Source organism: Typopeltis vanoorti, chromosome 25, assembly GCF_054136105.1.
Source record: "Typopeltis vanoorti isolate ZY-2024b chromosome 25, IOZ_Tvanoo_1.0, whole genome shotgun sequence".
NCBI classification, from domain to species: domain Eukaryota; kingdom Metazoa; phylum Arthropoda; class Arachnida; order Uropygi; family Thelyphonidae; genus Typopeltis; species Typopeltis vanoorti.
This window is the reverse complement of record NC_143573.1, coordinates 20,248,497-20,272,380: the sequence shown is the minus strand read 5'-3', so window position 1 is coordinate 20,272,380 and position 23,884 is coordinate 20,248,497. Positions and strand designations below refer to the sequence as shown.

At 35.8% G+C, this 23,884-nt stretch overlaps 1 protein-coding gene across 3 annotated transcripts in view; it reads right to left on the bottom strand.

Annotated features, from left to right (window-relative positions):
* The window catches only part of LOC150092591 (low-density lipoprotein receptor-like), a 400,302-nt gene extending 385,287 nt beyond the window's left edge, over positions 1-15,015 (bottom strand). For all 3 annotated transcript variants that reach the window (XM_090414387.1, XM_090414386.1, XM_090414388.1), the window contains exons 1-2: positions 14,883-15,015; positions 1,705-1,815 (exon numbers count right to left, since the gene is read on the bottom strand). In XM_090414387.1, the coding sequence (XP_090270513.1) occupies positions 1,705-1,815; positions 14,883-14,964 (193 nt within the window). In that variant the 5' untranslated portion in view covers positions 14,965-15,015. The remainder of the gene's footprint in view (positions 1-1,704; positions 1,816-14,882) is intronic.
* Between the last annotated feature and the right edge of the window lie 8,869 nt (positions 15,016-23,884).

Here is a 23,884-nt window from a genome sequence, read left to right as displayed (position 1 = left end):
GATACTATTAAATTTAATTATTGCTTCTGTGAGACTTTAATATTTTTCTAAGAAGTCTAGGGCATCTTTATCGATTTGTTTCTGTTTAATATTCTTAATAAAGTCACTTTTATTTATTGAGTGGAATGCCTGTTTAGAATCTAAAAAAAAAAAATCAGCTAACGCCTTTTTATTCCCGTATATACGGGAGTAGGTGAGGCCATTTAGCCCTATCTAACTTTTTGGAGACTGAATGGGCAGTTCAATCTCCACTGGTACCCAATCAGAGACAGATGGCCCAAGGCTATCACTAATTAAGCGGTACGCAGTGAAGAGAGACGGCTCAAATGTGCCGCCATCTCGTGGTGCCTAACCCTAACACAATATATTTAATGTCTGAAAATAATGTGGGTTCTATGGTCGATTTTTCTTGAGTTTACAGGACGAAAAACCCGAGTTTCCGGGAGGAAAAACCTGCTTGCCCGTGCCAGAGATCGACTAACTCGGGAACCGGTCGAAAAAAGGCTTAGAAAAATTTCCTCTAGTCGCCGACTAGACTCGAAACCAAGACTTCCTTCGTGCGGCCAAGCGCGGTGGTATGCAAACGCCACATCCACTGAGCTACACAGGCTCTGTTTAGTAATATATATATATTTATAATATATATAAAACAGTAATATATATTATTCAAATTAAGTGGATATTGAATCCAACATGATTTCAAAGCCGAATACAGAAACTACAAGAGTTTCATATCGAAGGTAACTATAAAAGTTTCGGCGGATACAAGCGTAATCAAACCTTTCATGACAGGGGAAACTCATAGTAAAGGTGGAGTAAGATCTGATCACTGTCACTAGTATTTCCCATAACGTAAAACACATCTCCTAGCAGACATGTATAATGTTATACATTATTAGGAGAGGGGGGGGGGGTCACTGAAACTCTTGTAGTTTCTCTATTCGGCTTTGAAATAATGTTGGATTCAATATCCACTTAATTTGAATAATTTTGCATCGCCAAAGTGAAGCTGAAAAAGAGAGCCTTTTGGCTCTCTTTTTTCAGCAGTAATATATTTATATGTATATATATATACGTTACGTTCCCAGTATCATTCTGCTAGTCTCTGTATTATAACGATCTGATGAGTGATGTGGAGCGATTCTTTCTGAAACTTGCCTGTTCTTCACTAAGAATGATCTCATATGTGCTCTTCATTCTGTTCTGTAATTCTTGTAAATATTTTGTAAGCATGGCTGAGTAATGTGATTGGTCTGTAATTTTTACAATTTTTCTTATCACTTTTCTTCTAAACTGGTATGATAATTCCTGTTCTCCAATTTTCTGGTATTTTCTCCTAATTTAATTATTTTGTTGAAAAGTGTGGTAAGGAATTTTAAAGTTATATGCTTTCCTTCTTTCCAGAGTTCTGATGGAATTTATTCTATCCCTGGTGCTTTGTCGGATGTCAATAAGTTTAGATGAAATGTGAAGGAATGATGGATGCTAGTTCAGTATGACTGCAACAATGGAATTACCTACAGAAAAGGCATGAGAAAGAAACAGATGTAACGTACTACTATGAATTCTACTTCATATAAACAAACAATTATATCTTACACTTTTTGTTGCACATTTAGAATGCTTTAACCAAGTATGCTGAGCTCTTCTGGTGCCCCACTGGAACATCATGGTATGATAGTTATACCACTGTATTGTACTTACCACAATGTCTCTCATCTGATCCATCTCCACAGTCATCATCCTCATCACAGACCCATGAAAGTGGTATGCATTTGCTGTTACCACATTTGAAGTGATCATCTCTGCAATCACCTGAAACAAAATAAATTAAAGTTTTAAATGCTTTATAAAACAGTAACTACTTAAAAAAATTGATTATTCAAACATGACAAATAGTCATGTTTGAATGGGCTGAAAAACTACATTCAAAGGGGGTTAAAAAATGAACATCGCTGTAGTTTGCAACACAAACGAAGATTCTTTCAAGAAGAGTTGACATGAAATGAATAAGAGAGAAAATGTAAATTTAAATTACTTCCCAGTATTTGAAAGCGAACTATGAATGGTTTATAGCCCAGTAGACTCGAAAGAGCGTGAAATTATAGAAGCTAATTTGGATGAAATTCTCTATAGAAAATAGATACAGCCTAAACAAAACATTTAATGTGAGATAACATGGAGTAAACTAGCAAGGAGGATGGAAGAAGAGAAAAATATTCAATTTTAAGGTTATTTTCTGGATTCCATTCCAGAAATAAATAAATTAAAAAAAACTCTCTACAATTTAAACTCTGCACATCAATTCTAACGTGACTTCTTTGGAAGTGCACGAGGATCATGCACTAGCCAAATAGTAATCATGCTTGACAGAGAGAAAACTGCTTTTCGTGTGTGACAGAGAGACAGAGGTGAGATGGATGCAAGTTTTTGTTAACCTGAGTGTTAAGAATATTTTCAATTATCAAATCCTTTTAAGACATTTGATTGAGAGACACTACCATATTAATTTTATATGCCACCAGAAATGGCTCTGAATTTGTTTTTCTTGTTTTTTTTTTCAATCATATTTTTATCTGCTTCGTTTTTTTGTTGCCTTTTTGATTGTTGCTTTTTATATATTTATGAGATGCTGCCCTTGTAAATGTGCTGCTGCAATCAGATTTCCAGGGAGCCTGGAGCCAACCCTGTCTATGACCCTGCCTCATCACTGAATCATTTCCTTATAATAGTTCTTTTGAATCTTACAGTTAGTAGCATAGCATAATGAGGAAGCATGATATTAATTCCATACGATTAACAGGTATACATGTCAATCTTTTTGATGTCGCGGACCCCCTGTAGCGAATGTTAATTCACCGCAGTCCCCATAAAATCCAAAATGGAAATTTTTTATATTTTACATATCATAAAGTGAAGTAATAAATTACAATTTTACAACACTAAATGTATCATTTATGACAATGCAATACTGTTATAAATGATGATATTCTGAGGAATATGAACATATCAATTAGGCCAGGTGTGAACGACAGGTGGGAGCAACATGATAAGATAAAGTTTAATGAAAATAAACTATCTCGCGGACCTCCTTTGAATTACTCGCGGATCCCCGGGGGTCCGCGGACCACAGTTTGGGAAACACTGATTTATTGTATAGAGATAGATGAGTTGAAGTTTGGCTTCATAGAAACAGCAGTAGCTGATGATGATACAAAAAGGATCTACTTCACAGTATACTGTTTCAGTAATCTCTTAAAATTCAGTTATCCCCTAAGTAATGTGCCCCCGATTAGTGCAACATTTTTTTTCGATACCCAAATTCAGTTTGTGTGCCTCTAAAATTCGATTAGTGCGCCTCTATACATCTTAAAAATAAATGTTTACAGATTTTAAAAATTTTCTATCTATACATTTTTTATGGCTAACTATTTTAAAAAATCACTCACCAGAATGAAATAATTTAGTTACCGATTTAAAACATTTTACAAAGTTATTTTTAATGGCATACTACACTACTTCTATGTACACTATGTATACTATGTTCCAAATTTTTACCGACAAAAATTATGTCGTCTGCTATAGTACACTCACAGATTCGAGACCCTTCGACACTTCTGCGCATGTCACAAAAAGGAGAATCCATTCCGATAATAGGGTAATCAATCCGTCTTCTGGGATGAGTTGTTTATTATTACACGTCGAAAAATTAACTTCTCTTTTATGATTATTGTAGCTTTTAAAGTGGTAACTGTTTTGCTTGTATAACAGTTGGGAAATTTTATCTATAAAGCACACCTGATTTCGCGTGTTGGCGACCAATTCGTACGTCCTTCATTTCTATCTCCCCTTCAATGATAACGTCCAAGAGTTAATTAAATCTCATTCTGAAGAATTGAGTGATTCCGATCTGCTAAATTTAGATGCATAGCGAGAAGATCCCGAAGAGCATGAAGAAAATTTAACCACTATAGTCAGCCAAAATAGATTTCACAGAAACAATTTGAAAATATTTTTCGTACAATCGAAGTTTTTAAGCAGCAATGCTTCGAGGCTGACCCTGATGAAGAGAGAAGCAGTAACATTTGCAGAGTAGAAGAGGCAATAGGGCCATACAGTCGGTTGTATAAACAAAAGAAACAAAATGCCCACCAGAATAATAAAATTTATATTCTGAATTTGTTTCATTGTCTTTCAGCTTCATGGTTTTCCTTTAACTAGGCCCTGAGACATTCCTTAATTCTTTTATAAAAAAATTAAGGTTCAAAAAAGAAATTTGAGGAACGAATTATACTTTTTCCCATGGGTTATTATATTCGATTAGTGCGTTTTCGATTAATGCGCCTGTTTTAAAGAACGCATTAAGCGCACTAATCGAAGGATTGCTGTATGCACCAGTTTTTCAATTTTTCCACTAAATGGTGATGACTTAGCAATGTCAGCAAAGGAGGCGTGGTTTAAACTAAACTTTAAAAAAAAAAAAACACTCTCCCCTGAAGGCCTTGATTCACTAATGGTCTTGAGCTCGCTCACAGTGAAAGTTGAGAAGGATAAAGACCAGCTTTCCAGATTCAAAACTTAGGCTAAAGGAACTCCTGCTTACTCCCTCTATGCAATAAATAAATTTAAGAATTCTCTCCATAGTACACTGCAATTAACTTCATTCATTTTGAATATTTACCTTTTCAGCTGCAAATTAATCTTACACACAAGGAGTTTAGGATAAGAAAAGCATACACATCACTTTATTAATGTAATAAAATTTAGTATGCAGTAAACAAAGATGATATCTGGATGGTATCTCACAGATGGATAAAGAGTACAAGAAGGTTAAAGATACATTGGTATCTTTAGTCTTCTTGTTTATTTATTTATTTATAAATTTATTCCTTTTGATAATTCGAACGTGATAATTCCGACACTGTGTCAGATCGCAGTGCATTTATTTCGTAATCTAAAGCGTTAATCGAACAATTCCAATTATTAACTATTGAATCAATGGAGAAACATAAGCTGTAATAACCTTTAACATGTTGTATTGCATTTATATAATGTTGTAAGCATTGTTATTATTTATAAACACAAACAAAATTTTCATTTTTCATTTTTTTGGGGGTGCTGCAGTGTCGCAATGCTTATGTACGGACGGCCACTGGGCATAATTGGGTTTAAAAATTTTGTTTATAACCTGTTACTTTTAAAATGTTTGATAGCTTCGGTTCTATATCAGCTTCATTTTCATATGATATTATCCTAAATACTAATTAGGAAAAATCTGACCTGCAATGCAAAAAATGTATAAATACATTTCTATAACTTGCAGTTGACGGGATTAAGTTTCCTAATGGCTGTCAGTCATCGTGCTTATACAGTATTCGATGTCGTAACAAGAAAGAGACATACAATTGCAGCATTATTTTTTAAATAATTTTATGTGCATAAATTACTTATTAATTAATACGAACATCGTGTTATTTACTATATATTAGATAATTCCTTTAAGTTAAGGGATATTACATCCCATATCGTTTCTTAGCCGAATATGAAACTCAAAGAGTTTCATGCCGAATATAGTAGAAACTATATAAAGTTCGGTGATTCCAAGCGTAAGCAAATACCTGGATACTGCAGCAACTGACCCTTAAGGTAGTGCAAGCTGAGGCAACTCATGTCTAAGGTGGAGCAAGCTCCGATAACTATTCTTGATATTTACCCATAATTTGAACTTAACTCCTAGGAGCTGTATTTCTGTTCTACATTATGAGAGAAGGTCACTACTCTGTTTGCTACAAACTTGATATTAACTAGGTCTACCTACTCAATGATGAGACCTCAATAAAGGTTGAGGTTGAAACCGGTCTGGGTAGTGACCTTCTCTCACTCATAATGTAGAACAGTAATACAGCTCCTAGGGGCTAAGTTCACATTATGGGTAAATATCAAGAATAGTGATCGGAGCTTGCTCCACCTTAGACATGAGTTGCCTCAGCTTGAACTACCTTAAGGGTCAGTTGCTGCAGTATCCAGGTATTTGCTTATTTGGAATCGCCGAACTTTATATAGTTTCTACTATATTCGGCATGAAACTCTTTGAGTTTCTTATTCGGCTAAGAAACGATATGGGTTGTAATATCCCTTAACTTAAACAAGTCATATGTCGCCGAATTGAATGCAATATTATCTCAGCCGAGGAATCGGAGGAAGAATCCATCCCCGCCGTGGACGCCCAAAGGGTTCTAATGCGTTTAATCCCAGAAGACTCCGAGATAATCCTCCAAAGGGCAATAGACAACATAGGAGCACCTTTACTCCTCCTCACAGGTCCTGAGACCATAAGCTTCGAATGGGGAGACCTCTATATAGAAAGATTAAGTCAACTAAACCCAGCACAGCTAAAAGGAATCCCTGAATTAAACGAAGAAACGGAAAGGAGTCTGTATAAAGCTCTTCACCAAATAATAAATGGCCGGGAAAAAACAGTAGCTTCCGAAATCTTACAGAAAAATACAACGAAAAAAGAGTTAAGGGCAAACTAAAAACTTGTCCTCCTTTCAAGACCAACTAAATCCTTAATTCTATTGTACAACTTGTTGGTTTCTCTAGTTCACTAAGGAGGGGGTAGACCTGAGAACCCGGGCTGCGAAGGCTTACGTGAGGCGGTGCAGCTCCTTGTGGGCTGCATCACTCGGGCCGGGTTCTTCCCCCAACTCTCGGTTCTCTAGTTGATAAAGTCCACCTCAATACGGATCCCGCTATCGCAGTTTTTTTTTCTTTTTTTTTCTTTTTCAGTTGTAAGGCATAGTTTAAGAATAATCTAAGTTCCAAATTTTAACAAACGTTTTTCTTTTTTTTTTAGGGGTTACGAGATGACGTCTCCAGACACGACACCTGGATTAATGTAACCTAAAGTTATCTTTTTCGTATAAAGTGAAGTGTAAATTTTAAGTTTTTTTTTTAGAACAGGTGTAAGGAGATTATGTTTTACAGACCTTTTAACCACAACCTCTGGGTTACACAGCTAAACAGATTGACTGAGGCCTCTTTTTACCTCCTACTATTCTACTCTACCTTCTTTAACTTCCCCTATTACTACCTGCTGACCCTCAGCAATCTTTATACTCCAAAGGCCGATGATGAAAGACATGAACTCCCATTTTACCTACTCACTGATGAGACCCCAATGAGGGTGAAACCGGTGCTGGGCGAATCTGGCTTTGAGAGGCTCCACTTGGAGGTAGGTTTTTGCCTGTCTCTGAGTGGGGCCACCGCTGAGATTATGGCTCTGCTTGGTGGTAGGGTGAGCCTGCCACTGGGTAGAGCCAATGCTGAGAAGTTCTTCTCGGTGATGGGGTGAGCCTGTCACTGAGTGGAACAACGCTGAGTTGGGCGATCTTTCGGGATCGTCTTATTTTTAGAGCCCGCTTCACCTATCACCTATACATAAGGTTGAAACCGGTCTGGGTAGTGACCTTCTCTCATAATGTAGAACAGAAATACAGCTCCTAGGAGCTAAGTTAACATTATGAGTAAATATCAAGAATAGTGATCGGAGCTTGCTCCACCTTAGACATGAGTTGCCTCAGCTTGCACTACCTTTAGGGTCAGTTGCTGCAGTATCTAGATATTTGCTTACTCTTGGAATAGCCAAACTTTATATAGTTTCTACTATATTCGGCATGAAACTCTTTGAGTTTCTTATTTGGCTGAGAAACGATATGGGTTGTAATATCCCTTAACTTAAACAAGTCATATGTCGCCGAATTGAAGCCTTTGGCTCTTCATATATCTAATAATTAGATAATTCGTATACTCAAATTATGTATTATAATTATTACTTCTAAGGATGGAGGGAGGAAAGTAGCAAGGCAAGTGGGTTCGTATACGTTATCTGCTAAGAGCGTGGACCATAAAAACTGCATGGTTTAAAGGAAGAGGAAAAACAAAGTTATCTTTCTATTATATTAAATACATTATATTGTATACTGTGTGTACTGGAAGGAGATGGAATAGTAATCACTCACTGATAGTGAGATTATTATTCCATTACCTTGGCCAAGGCTACGTCTTAAGGCAGTTGGAGTATGAGTCAGTGGACTTACGAATATTACTTACAAGCAAATATGCATGCTTAATGTATCACTAGTATAATCTGGTTATGTGAATTCTTCATTAATATTTCATCAACATTAACTAGATATTATCAGGAAATCTATCAAACGGTAAAATAATGTAAATCAAATTCCAGTATTCTGCAAACTAATTCCAAACCCAATTACTTTTATAAATTCAATCTCTTGAAGACAAAGTACAAAGACCAAATTTACTAGCAAACGGGCCATCCAAATGTAATTCACCTTTACAGCAGTTAAAGTATTTATTGAGAACAACCTCCGTGCCTCTCAGTAAGTATTGATGATACTCTCTGTTTTGAAAATTTTAGGTGCGAAGGACATTTGTCAGGGATGTTTATCTGAAAGTGAATTAGCCTACCTCATAAAGGTAACGGGACTTTTTTCCTAAACGGGTTTTCAGCCTAAAACAGGCAAACGGCCAAAAGAACATACGTAATAAAGTGGCATAATACACTGGTATTATAGTCTTGTTGTTTCGACCGTAACTCCAAGACAACAACAACAGTATTTAATGAGTGGGGATACGAAGTGTGTTAAAGTTAAAATACACTGACAATAAATTTAGTAAGGTACGTACACCTTGGTGAGCGACAGCCTGGGATTCAAGAAATTCCTGAAGTATCTGCCATCTTAGCTCGCTTTTATTAAAAAAATTTTTTTTTTCATTGTATCAGTTGTGCTGGCTACTCTAGAATGTCTACCTTTAGAGACAATATAACAAATCACGGAAAGTTGTGCGACCACAAACTAACTGGACTAACCTTCATTTTTGGTACCCTCTTACAGTGGTCTGATCTGATCTAATTTTCCATCGCAGTCGTTTCCAACCGTAGGTGACTTTGTATTTTGCCCACAGAGTATTCCTGGTTAGATTTTTAAAGGGTAGTAGTTCACAATTGCCTTCCCCAGTCCCCCCCCCCAATTGGTCCCAAGCCCAATATCCGGGCTTGGGACCCCCATATGGCTGGGACGTATTCATGACTGTAATTCATGTGTGTTCACGGAGTCGGTTTGCCTGTTCTGGGGACGAAAAATCCGAGTTTTCGAGTGGAAAAACTCCCTACCTCCGTCTGAGACCAGCTAACTCATCTTTAGTCGAAAGAGACTAGATAAAGGTTCCTCACGAACAGGAATCGAACCCAAGTCTTAACGATCTAAGGGCTTCATCTACACTGACTGAGCTACGATGGTTCTTCTTACAGTGGAACAAATATGAAACTTAATAATGTTTGCCAACTTTACGTAAATATGTTAAATTCATCATATCAATTACAATAAGCTTAAAGAATAAGAGACGTTGTAGAGAGTTGCTATAAATTTCCTAAGGCCAGATTTTTCCGCAAGCAAACTACTCAGCGGCCACTATACTGGAGAAGAGTTAAAAAACAAAATATATATAGATAACTAGTATGATCTGCGTTGTTGTGTGAATTCTTTATTAAGAATTCGTGAACATGAACTTAACATCATTGGGAAACCTATCAAATGGTTTAACAAATTAGACGGAAATAAGAGGAGGCAAAAAAAATGGAGTACCTAGAATTTGGAGAGCATGTGATCAATTACGCATTACCGGCATTCACTTCATCGCATTCCATTTCCCTTCATTTAAAATTTCACAACTCCGAAACTAATCAAACGTAGCACCCCTTCCTGAGCTCAAAGTTAATGAACGATGTTAGCAACGACTTCATTTCGAAATAAGATTACTTCACGAATAAACATCCTTCTTCCCACTATTCCCGGATAGGGCAGTTAGCCCTAGTAGTTAGTGCTTACGTATGTTATCATGGAGGGATTTCCTGTATGTGGGATGAAAAATCCGAGTTTCAGTTTCCGGCAGAAAATTCTCTACCTCCGTATGAAGCAGACCGGCTAAATAACCTCCACTTGATAGCCCTGATAACAGTTTTTTTTCTTCCTAGACAGGATCCGACCCCAGGCTCTGAATATCCTTCTTTATATGTAAATTAAGTATAATTATTTGGTATACTTAATTGCAGAACTAAAATGAATATTACTTGTACGAAGTGTGGACATCTGTTTTACAGTGTGTTATTTTTTTAATAACATACCTGTCTTCCTCAACCATATGTACAAATTTAGAGGGGTGGACCCAAACGTGTACGTGTTATCTTGTTGGAAGTGAACGCAACTTCGACGATCCACACAAATCGATGTGCGCTTGGTTGGAGACCTTTTCTCTACTTTTATGGAAAGTGTCAACCCTCACAATCACTCCGTTACATTAACTGTGACCAAGCGTGACAGATCTATTACTTTTGTCTCGATACCGTTCTTTTTCACGTCTACATGCAATAACAGGGACTGGTATTCATCGCCCCATGCGACTTATTCTGCAGAGCCTACTGGTGACAAATATCATTAACAAAACCGTCGAATCCAGATGTTTGTTTGGGTTTGACAAGCACTATGTCTGCAACGGTCATCTATTGTATATCCATTCGGGACAGTGTGTTCAGTCTTTAAGTTGACCACACAATCATAGTTGATGTTGTCTATATATCGCACATTCTCAGTATGCTCGATACAATACTGTTCATGGCTTTCCTAGCAGAGTAATGGTTTCCGAAAAAATGTTATCAGCTCATCTGATTCCCACTATTGTTCCACATTCTAAGTCAATTTGATCCAATGCTTTGTGCATTATCACTTGATAGCAGATCTGCCACCTACAGGTTCATTTAGCTACATACACACTGTAAGTACAGTGTATACGTGTTTGGATAAAATATCAAAATTATGGTAAAAATTAAAAAATAAATAAACATGAAAAATATTGTTTATTATCGATAAAATTATACAGTTTAGTATAATTCAAAATTACTTAAAAATTTTGGGGTCATAATTGTCAATAACCCCAATAATGTTCTAAAATAATGTTCTAAAATTAAACATGTCTTTAATTGCAATGTGCAAATATTTGAAGAGACGGACTAAACACGATAAGCACTACGAACACTCTACTACTGGCGCAAACTGCATTTAAACAACAGTGGAACTGCGCGACGGACAGTGCCGCATTACGCTAATAGCTCGCATCTCATTATGATGTACATATGCTTGCGGGCGTAACAATATGACACTGTGGTAAACACAGTGCTGCTAGCGTCCTTCGCCCTCCTAAGCTTTAAGATGGATTGTTATTATTATTATACAAAATAAAAGAATTGTATAGGATTGTTGATGATAAAATTAAATATTACAAGCAAATATAAATAAATTAATAAATATATTTATATATCGAGAAAAATTGGGGATGCTGCAGTTCTGCAGTGCCTATGCACGAGCCGCCTCTGACAGAAACAAAGAGTATTCTGATCAAGTAACAGACAAGGCCTCACTTGTCTGTTACTTGATCTTAAAATTCTTAAAAAAATATATATATAAATAAAAAGTATGCATTCCATCCATGTGTATTAAAATTTCTGTTCGCCAACAACACTGTCTCGATGGCAAATAGGAAGAAGAGCAGGTACAGTTTCTCTGATCTCTCAGAAAACGTGCATTTTCATTTAAATAAAAGAGAAGTCTGTACAAGCATACCCCAATTACACCGATAGCCAATCACTGTATTATATTTTTTACACTTGTAAATGCATGGAATTCACACATACCAGTCACAGACAAGTCAACGTCACTTACGCAGCGTGGTCACGTGCGTGACTACGCTGCTTAAGTGATGTGGTCTAAGAAACTATTTAAGAATACTGCTGGTCCGTAATCGTCGATAGTGTTGATCACAATGGGAAAAACCAAAGGATCTTTCGGAGTTCGATAAAAGGCTCACTGTGGGTGTCAGTGCATAAAAATCTGGCTGGAGCCACGATCTTGGAAACAGAAGAGCTGACTGATTCCTCAGAAGGGTTGGATATTCCCGGTGTTTAATCAGTGGAAAAATAGCCCTCATGCTTGTCTAAGAGGCGGAACTATAGTCCTAATACAGTTTATGGGAACGACATTGCCGTCACCTGAGAAGGCTTGTACGGATAATCAGAGGTTCCTGTGTGCAGCAATTGATTGAAGCATTTAATGAGGGCCATTTCCGATCCATCTCACCGAACTGTGCGCAGAAATTGAAGAGGATCGGTATTTCGATGCCAATACGTAAACTAAGTTTCTCATTATGGTATGTTTAATTTAATAATGTTTTAGCAGTCATACATGTGCGTAAATAAAGTATTTAAGTCAGAAATGGAAAATTTAGAATAATTTTCGTAGACGAAAAAGTTATTCTGAATAATTGTTTGACTTAAGGGAACACGCCAACCATTTTGGTGGTTAATCAACACCATTAAAAGATTTTTCCATTTCGTCAATAAGACTGTCATATTTACGAATAACTGTACTACTAATTATTACAGCACTTTTCGCTTCACTTAGAACTTTATTTTTGTTTTTAACAAGTATTGTATTTACGCGAATATAACTCGTCTTTTTTCTCCAAAATTAAAGTTAAAAAACATGGTGTGAGATATATGCGGGGATTTTGGGAAACTAAAGTTTTTCAGAAAAAACTAAATCGATAGTTATAATTAAATCCTCAATATTCATTGTCATTTATAATTGTTCACATTATTTATAAAATGGATAAATTTAAATATTAATTATCTACGCGTTTGGCCGCTCACTTTCATCATGCGATATATTTGAATCTTTCAGCGACAATACCTCTGTAATTAAATTAATTATTTCTCGCGAAATCCTATCCCAAGCTCTCAACATTCAGTTGCACAACATTCTGTTGTGCAACTAGGAAATAGGAAATCTCTTAATCTCTGAATTAAGATTAAGAGACAGTTCTAATAATGGTCTCTTAATCATAATCCACCCCCACGCAATCCAAGATCTAGAATAAGTCAATGCCTTCATTCCCACATTTCCTCTTCTCATTGCTTCCATCTCTATGCATATGATTGTTGTGGTATTAGCAATATTCGTATTTTATCTGCCATTGTTAACGGCAACAAAATAAAATTATGGTTATAAGCAATTTATAATTCACAGAAAAAACACCAAAACACAGAGATGCAACGAGCAATCACGTCGTAAATAAACTGTTTACAAATCTGCGCAAAGGATAGATTCACAGCAGCGTCATGTTATTAAAACCTCTGTATGAGCAAATGTATCGTCATATAAATGGACATCGGTCGTTAATGAAAAACGTCCTATGAGCGGATCGTCGAATAAGGCGGAGTATTAGTGTATATTTTAAATTAAAATCCAGGCCATTCAAGACATACTGTGTTAGCTTAGAAACGCCTTCGTTCGAGGATGCAGCAGTAAAGCTGTTTCAGTAGCCACTAGATAACATACGCACTAAACTTGGTGATAACACTTCAAGAAGGTCCCACCAGATGGAGCATACGTTTTTTCTCTTGTTTTCTTAATATTGCTTTATAAAATTTTCAAATGTAAATTTCATTTTAAATTGCGTAATTAAAAGCGAAGCTTTCGTGTGAAAACAATCTCATTTTCAGTCTCGATTCCCATTTGGCTTCGAACTTATAAAAATACGTTTCAAAATATCTTAGCCAGATCTTTTTAATTGTTACAGAATATTAAAATTAAATTTCATTTATTATGAAATGAAAATCGCATTGATGAGCATTGTAAATTGTTGATTTTGCCAAGAAAGGTATACTCATACCTTTCTTGGCAAAATCTTAGGTCAACTTTTCGATTTGTTATGAAATATTCAATAATGAACATTCATTACATAATTATTATTATGTGACACCTCCAGGGAGTCCAAAGACTCATCAAGGAAGAGTGTGTGCCAACAGCATCGAACGATTGATCCCATCCAACTACTAACCGCGCTCAAACTTGCTTAACTTTTTGTATGAGCCATTAGTAGCAGAGGCTCTACCAATCGACCAACCTTTGCTAATCAATCATTGTAATCTGGGAAGGAGCTTTAAACTCTGCCCAATAAACAAATTCTTATATGTTTTGCAGCCATTTTCTGATAATAAAAATGAAAAACATTTATTTAAAATAAATAAATGTGTGCTTTATTATCTTGGAGGTGCTCAACGAACGTCAATATATCACTGACATACAAATGCAAAAATCTGCAGGATTACGCATCAATTTGTTTTGAAAGCGTTACGGGATTCGAACCGTTCAATGTTTCCAGTAATTGGAGACCAGGAATAGTTTAAATCAGGGATGTCCAACCCAAGGATGGAGGTCACGCAGGGACCCACTCGCCAGTGTATGTGTCTTCCTAGTAAACACAAAAGAGAAATCGCTAAAAGGTCACTACAGAAACTCATAAAAAATAAAATATAACATACAAAACATCAGGTTAGGTATCTTCTCCTCCTTTAAATGGTCAAAACTTATTCACAAACTGAAAATAATAATTACTAGATTTACATGTACGAGACAAACATCAAATATGCTCTGTCATTCTATATAAAATATATGCGAAGCAGGCAAAATAGCCGTAATTATAATAATAATAATATGCCAAGGCTTTCCACGTTATCATAAGCATAAGCAAATACATAAGCAAAGATTTTAATGTAATCAGCGATTTGATTAACAGTTGCAAAAATTTTAACTTCCTACATTGCGGCGCCATCAATTCTGTATATGAAGTGTAGATGAATAATAGGAAACATGTGATGTAAATTAATAACTTTTAAACAGACAAATATAAACAGCTAAATAATTAAAAGATTCACTTTTGATTGGTAGAACAAATGAAAAACTCACCTTGAAGTAAAGCGGCAGCACATATCGTTAACAAAAGAAATGCTAACACATTTCCCCACACGCATTTAATCGATAACTGCATAACAAAAGCTGTTTCTTTTTAATTTCTTCAAATAACGCACTTGAGTCTAAATCACGTTTCTTACTAGTGTATCTCGACATGCACGTACTGATAAATTCACGCACCAATCTAGGGAAAAAAAAGTTCCTGGGCTGTGTTTGGCTAGACCAGTAGTGACGTCAAGCCCACGCCTTCTTTAAAGACACAATAAGGCTCAAGGCGCGAAGTACGTCGAAAATACCCCCCCCCCCCCTTCTGTATAAAACATACATAATATAAAGACCCATAAGAATTTTAAAAATAAAATAAAGTCTGTTTGACCTACAGGAGACAAGAAAGCAATGCGTGGATGTCAGTGCGCATTCCGTGCCCGAGGACTTCTTAGTCTTGACTTGGGGTAATAACACAGTGGAGTTTCATCAGAAACTACTATAGCAAACTACAATAAAGTACCTGTTTCCCTCTCCCCCTTTCCCCCCATTATTATAGTTTGCCATGCGGATAGATTATCCATGTTCCTGTTAAGTAAAACAAAAAAAAAAAAAGAGTTCACAGTTCGGTGTGATGCAATATGTTGAAATGTTACGAGATGCTATCGAAGTGTGATTTAATGGGGAAATAGAAAATGTGTAAACATTTTAAGCATTGAAGACAAAGTGCGTTTGTAGAATTATTTAAAAAAGATACGGATTCATAATACCAATATTACATACATAAAAAAAAAAGAAAGCTCTTATTAATCTTATTACGAGATTAAAAACTAATACTTTTAGCACATTCTCTCTCTCCTATCAAAAAAAAAAAAAAAAAATCGGAATATGCCACTGTTGCCTATTTTTAACCCAAAAACAAGGAGAAGACATACCGCCTCCTCCCCTCCCTTCCCCTCTCCACTTGGGGTACGATAAGGCTGTCATATTAGTAAGGGATTAAATGCCGACTTAATGAATGCTTAGGCGCAGACTCGCGTTTGAGCCCTCCCGATTGACATTGAGAGAGAACTTCAGAATCTGCGGAATAGCATTACTCCACTGAAGAAGACATTACATGCATAACTACACACCACTATATGAGGCTGAGCAATGTATTTGGTCTGTAATCAGGCGGTCTGTCATTCATTTTAATGAGCCTAAGAGCGTAGCCCAAGATACTTGTCCGCCCTATAAAATCTCCAACTCTTAAAAATTAAAACGTTCTGAGGGATATACAATTAGGGTTAATCATTTTTGAAAGCACAAACCACAACATTCGCACGTTTTAAAAACGTGGGGGGGTTGGGCGAGTACATTTTTTACTGGTGAGTAGGGTTCGACAAATTATGCAAAATTACTCACTAGTAAAAAAAAATGTTCAATTTTGCTGAGGAAAAAAATTAGCAAAGGGTGACTCATATACATTCTTGATTGATCACTACTACGCCCACCAATATGCGTACTACGAATTAACCACTGGTGTATATGGGATGTCTTGCGCAGATTCACTCAATTTTTCTTCAACTTCTTCATTCTCTCGCCCATTTAAAAATTTATTTATTTTCTTTCTTTATGTATTATAGTTTTTTTTTTCATATATACACAGGCAGATGACAATAACGTCATGTTAATCAATGCCAAATTAGATATTCATTTAACTTAAAATTTAATACTCCAGCCATGACAATTATGCTATATCTAATTCTACAGCCTGTTGATGAAGGCTATTCAAAATATTTTCTACTGGCACAGTAAAACTGGAACTTCGTATATTAATCTAACGAGTAAATCTCCTCTCTGTTTTCTGTTAGTTAAATTCATCAGAATGCAAATAACTAACAAATTCTCATAATTATCATAATTCAATCTTTGTACATATTCACACACCCCGTAACTAACTGTTTTTTTTTTTTCTTTTAACTCCTTGGACCTTATTTGAATTAATCTCACTACAACTGGTGGAATCAATTAATCTCTCCAGAACTGGTACACTTTTTACCTATTAATATAATTCCTGAACTTAAATCCCCTGGCAACCAAAATACTCAAATCTTTGTATTCGTCATTTTTTTCTAAATACTGTTATATTCTTTCAAATCTGGTATACTTGCATTTGCTTACATTAAATTTTAAACTGCAATCTCTTAGTAGCATCCTGTAAAGAAATTAGTCATTCGAACAAAGACTGCTTTGTAAAGCTTTACATCATCAGCAAAAAGAGAAATTTTACTTTTAATATCTGAACCCAAGCCGTTCACGAATATGTTAAACAAGCAGAGTCTTAACACAGAATCGAGATATTCTGCTCGTAACAATCTGTCTCTCTGAAGACTCTCCTCTTCCTCTCATTATCAATCGACCAATTTCCGACTGATCTCACTAGATAACCATCGGTACAGATTTAGTACATTTAAATCACGAGGAACACTAGGAAACGCTTCGCTATCCGAATAAATTACGTCCCATCAATCATCACTTTAAAGATGCCGAGAAATTATATTCTTGTTTAATCCTTTATCCAAGTGGGAGCGAACGAAGTTTGCGCGTGAAGTTATCTTCACGACTACGCTACTTGTATATATACTCGTAGAAGCTAATGACTTCACATGAACTTCCTTTTATTATCCCACAATACAAAGCGCACATCCTTTCGGGTGCTTGGTCTTTCCCCTCGTGACTTCACAAAAAAAAGTAAGCAGATTTATCAACCCGATTCCCCCCCCACACACACACACACGCTTTAACAAAACCATGCTGTGCTGTGCTTAACAAGTGATTTCCCTCAAGAATATATTAATAATGCGATTCCTAGTTAATTTTCCTAATAAAACTCTGTATAAAGGCACTAGAAGACTTATGATATATATATATATATATATATATATATATATACACGACGAGATTCGACGAGAATCGAACCAAGGACACTCCTTCCCCAGGCATATGATTGCGAAGCGCAGACCCACTAGGATGATCCAGAATTCATTCACATGAACTGGTTATGATTAATTCATTTCTTTTATCCATATTCTTGTTACATATCTATAAAAGCTTTCTTAGATTACTTTTAGCATTCCTAGATAGTTTTGGTCATTCAAATTTTCATTTACATTCTTTAATCAATTCAATCAATACTACGTGTTGCTTCTATCTACCCTACGTAATAATAAATTTATCAAATCGATACTCCTCCCATATTTTTTCTTATAACGTATTTCTTTAAGAATTTGATTATTCGTACAGCAGCCTCCAGATTTATTATGAAATTTACTCCTGGGGATAAATTTAAACATTAAATTATGCAAGATGTCCTTCAGTGCTATCCATTTTGCATTAGTGTCTCTTCCATTAAACAATTTCCCAGTTAATACTTCTTAATTCTCTTAACATTCTATTAAACTAAACTTTTTTTGACATTCCACCGATGATGCTAATTACACTCATAAGCCAAAACATTATGACCACCTAGAATGTTTTTAGCAAATCAGACTGCACACTAGCCGGAAACCATCCACTGGTTACGGTATTCTGATATGGAGGATTGTTCTCATGGACTTCAGTCGGTCTTCTCATCTCCACTGAAGCACTCTGACTGCTAATTCTTATCTGCAGATTGTTTCGGACCAGGTATTGCTCAACATGGTGACAAAGTGGGCCGATGGATCTGGACTCTTGCAGAAAGACACTTCCAGTATCACAGTTCAGGCTCGCAATGTGCGAGCATGGTCCGAAGAGCATATCCAAGCATTCCATAGGCTCCCTTGGCCATCTAATTCTCTTGATTTGAATTTTATTGAACATTTAGGGATCATGTGGAGCGCAGGAACCACCGGTCGACGCCAGTGTCTCACTCATTCACTAACCTTCACGATGTTATCTGTCTGGTTAGCTCGGAATGCCAAGACACCAGCCTTAGTTCAAGAAATCTTCGCCAAAGGAATCCAAGCATGCTACGAGGTAGATGGTCATATTTTGACTGATGACTGTATTGCCACAGTCCGCTTTAATTTCCCCTTCAGCGCTAAACGATCGCTGCAAGTGAAGGTCAATCACTAATTCCTCTGATGTTATTATCAAATCCAAGACACTATTTCATGCAGTAGTTTTCTTCATTTTTCTTTAAATAACTATCACGAAGTTGCTTCAAAATTGCATTACCGGAGCATTATCAGCTTTCATTCTCCCAGTTATTATCACCCCATTAATAATGGGAAGAATGATATCTCGTCATTATTAATGGGGTATTTTTATGGCAGATAATATAAGGATAAGATGTTAAGACAAGATAATATGATAAGATATACACAGGAGAAAATCTTATCTCCTTAAGTGACTGACACATAATATTATCACTGATTTCTTCGCTACGTTAACATACCCTTCAAATATACAAACCTCGTCGGACAGTCCAAATCGTCCCTGATAAGCAATACCCCTCCTCCTCTTTTACCTATTCGGTGTCTTCTGACATCATAGTGACCAATATGGACTTCAATAATTTAAGGCAAGATTCAGAAAACTCTCTAATATTCAGCTTAATTTCTCCGATTAATAATTTATCCAGTTAATAACAATTTGCATTCCTAAATAAAAACATGATATCATTTAAAGATGATTTTCACCTATCGTTAATGTGAATATCCCTTCATTTCCATCCAGTCACTTAAAATTTTCTTAGGTCTCATTTCTGTCTTTTAAAAACGTTCCAGTATTTATAGTTTTACTCAACTCTGTAGATTCGTTAATATTTAGGGGAGTCTATAGAGTTGAGCAAGGCCAATATATACCATAGTCACCTTGCATTTCAGATTTTTTTTAACAAACTCATTCCATAAAGTAATAAATATACAATCATGTGCAGCACACACGAGTAACCTACTTAAAATCCAATTAGTTGGTATTGCTATAGCAATGGACTCATCTTTATTACATCTAAGTGTTGTATTAATAAAAGTTACTTTTTGAACTGTAGAATTAGCATTAATATAATTCTAAATCAATCCTCATATAGCCTTTTAAATAACAACTTTTGATCATTTGTTCTAACGAACATAAACATCTCAGAATAATTTTCACTTTCTCTACACATAATTTAAATCACTTATTCTAGTCCTAAACAAACATAGTGAGTGAGATTCTTGTGATCTACAAAATACAGATTCATATCTTTATCATAGAACCACCATAGATTTTAATATTACTCTAGTAATTTGCAACACAGATTTTAATGCTAGTGTGATGCAATCCAGTAAGGGATCCCAACTATTAAAAATCTCCATGTCGAATTCATCCACAAAAAGGCCAACTATCTTCTATCCAAATTGTCGCTACTATTAAACACAAAGTTGTTCCATTCAATAATACCGGAACCCATCTCATATTGAAGTACCTTTTACCGAATTTGTCAATTCTCTGGATGACTCAGACCTCGTTTCTCTTACCACCAAGCAATTATATATATATTACAGAGATACATTTAAGTGATATTCTGTTAACTAGTCTAAGATCTGGATACGTCAACTCGCAGTAAATTCAATAACCACAGCTATGGAGTCGGAGACCACTTGAGTAAATCCTCACTGTAACCAAACATGCATGAATCTACATGAGATTCATGGCCACAAGTTGGCTTTGAATGTACTCCCACTCACATCTTGACTTACCATTGTTCTTCATTCAATCCTTCTCTTATTTTTTGAAAATTGATGAATTACTTTTAATTAAATAAACAAAATCTACAAGTATAACAACAATACCGACATGTTCGGAAGTATTAAACACAACTACCAACATCTTTCCAATAAACAGGCTGTGGGAACACTTAAGAATACTTTGGAAAACTTAAGATTTTCTTAGCATCCATTGTAAACGAGGATGTCACAGTTTTACATGTGCTTGCATATAAACTCGCAAAATAATTACTAAATTATTTCACAAATTCAGCAGGATCATTCAAAACCATACGTATGATATACAGGGTTATTCAAAATGAAGCAGTAGATTGTACTCGTACTTGAATTCTTTATTTACAGCAATATAAACACGTGCTATACGTTACCTGACAGGAAAACTGTCAGATATTCAGGCGCTTGATGTATGCATCTCCTATAATACGGCAAATCAAAAAGATTATTCATTTCTTCTACTCTTTGTAACTGGGCGACAGTTATTGAATAAACTGCTACTACAATTAGATGCAGAAGTTTTTACAATGTGGTGGATAGGGGTGGCACTTAACCGGTATCTTTTACGGAGCCCTGAGTGGCCACTTGCACAGCACAAGATCATATTTACCACTTGGATCCATCCAGCAGTTGGGAAGAGTTGTATTGAGATAATTACGGACATTACGTCAAAGTGACGCAGCGCCCCATCTTGCATAAAAACGCAGTTACAGAATCATCTTCGAGTTAAGGGAATAATCGCATTTGTAACATATCGAGGTATGACATCACAGTTAATGTTGCTTCTGCAAAGAAAAAAGGCCCATAAATTGTCTCGCGAGAAATGGCACAATATTTGCACGTGAATGTTCTGTCTTCCATATTCTCACATTATGACAATTCGTTTCACCACTTAAGCGAGAAGTTGATTCATCACAAAAAATGAGTCGTGCTGCAAAGGCATTGACCTCCATGTCATCCAACATTTTGACGCAAAAGTCTAACTTTTTTTCTTTGTCCCCGGGGTTTACTGCTTGCATTTACTGCAACTTGTAGCCTTTCATATGCTATCATTTCTTGATAGCACGCCGTGCCGTTGTTTGAGGAATTCCTAATTTCTTGCTTGAGCGACTTATGGATTTTCTTGGGCTGTGTACGAATGTTTGTCTAATTCTTTCAACACTAACTTCGGAAACAGGTGGATGACCCAGATGCATCCCTCCTCTTGAAATTTTTTGTACCGTGAGTAAATCTGCTTATGACAAGGTGTTTTTTTCTTAAATTGAGTGTGGAATTTACGTTGAACCGTAATGATGGAATTACACTTTTCAAATTCGATAACACAAAACGCTTTTTTCTGAGGAGACGCCATTTTTGTTAAATCTTTGAGCAAGCGACTGAAGGATCTTTTTGTTTTAAAAGCTTACAGCGCACTCTAGTAGCAAGAGCCTGTCACTAGAATGTGGGAAAAAGTAAACTCATAGTTTTCCTATCAAGTGATGTATAACACGTGTTTGTATTGTTGGATATGAAAATTTTGCTAACCTGTTCCTTCATTTTGAATAACCCTATATATTTGTGGAAGAATTTAATAAGAGGGAGCACTTTCATGAATATATTTTAGCAGAATTTATCTTATGTACTAAATAACGCAATTTTTCAATTCATTGAATTTAATTTATTCGTTTATTTAATTTGGTCTTTTGTATTTTCCCCATTTTTGCTCACATTTCGCGAACGTATAATATCAGGTCATCCCCAAAGTAATTTCGTTTTTTATACTGTACTTGTTCAAACGTGTCTCAGCTTGTCTAAACGTGAATTTTTAAAGATTTATAAGTAATGCTAAGCTGAGGCGGCCTCATTCTAAGGAATTTGCAACTGAAATTTGAAAATGATATATGAAAAGTCACTTCAAATTGTACTTAATATTGTACTTAGTTCAAGATGTTCGCTGTGACGTCATGAGCTATCAGAGGGACAGTGTATCATCTCCCTTTCAATGACATCCCGTCTAAACACTAGTCTACTCACCACTCGTGCCTCGGCCACTAAGTTTTGTTAAATCAGGAGCTAAGATCTCCTAGATCGCATTACAATTCCGTGACTTCCCCTTTTTTATGATAACACACTAAAAAAATACTTCAAAATTATCACTCTTTCCTCCTCCCCGGCTAATTAAAGATCACGTGTGTACGTTCTATCATATCACGAGCTGGGGAAATGGCAAGCATAGCATGAATAGAGTAAAGGTAACCCTGGTATAACGCGGATGTTAGGTTCCATAGAAATGTCGCGTTATGCGAGACTCAGATCACAAAGAAAAAGTAGGGTTAGGTTCCGAAATCTTTTTTTTTTTTAATTATATAAACAACATTGACATACCCAACAAAAATATAGTTTTATTTAATTCAGGTAATTCATGTAAGTTAAGAAAACATAAACTGTGAAACAAATACGTAGTATAAAATTATAAAATTAAAAATTGTACGTAAATTTCATTGCCCATAATGCATAAATGCTTTAGGCAAAATAAAATAAAGTGCATAATCTAATCGTAATCACTGTCTTCAAAACGAACATTTCTTAGTTGTTATTTATTTAGAGTGGCTGGACGTTGTCGTTGGACACCATTTGTATAATTCTCATTGCATACTTCGGCTGGTTTAGTTATCAAGAAGTCAGTAATAGAATCTTACTTACCACTATGCAGCAATTTTTTTTTTTTTATTAAGTTCATGATATGAAGCTAAACAAGTATCCAAATATCTTGTGAATTTTCCGGAGCGTTCCATTGAGGGATTATTATGCGTAAAATAACTTTCTAACTTTCTTGCTAAGTCCAATCCTTCTGCAAATTTCATTAAACTGAATTCTTTAACGGATTCATCACAATCAGAATCTTCGGCAGAACTTGCCCTGCCATTTAGTTGGACGTCATCTATTAATTGTACTAGTTCCTCCTCATTTAAATCTATTCCCCCCCCCCATCAATTAATTCACTAATTTTTTCAACCATATCGCAAAAGTCCTCTAAGTGGACATGGCTATAAAAAAAAAAAATTTACAAAAAAAATCATTAGGGTAACTCATCAGAAAATGTGTGCTCAGCTTGAGATTAGCACACTATGATTTTTAATGCACTTTCCTGGTAGAAAACGAAGACAATTTCAATTGTCTTCATTTAATGTAAACAACTGGCGTACACTTGCTAAAGGGTATTTCCCCTAATATAAATTCGCTACTTATAACTACATGCGCAATACGGGCAGACGAAAATTTAACGCAGATAAAATTTGATTTTTA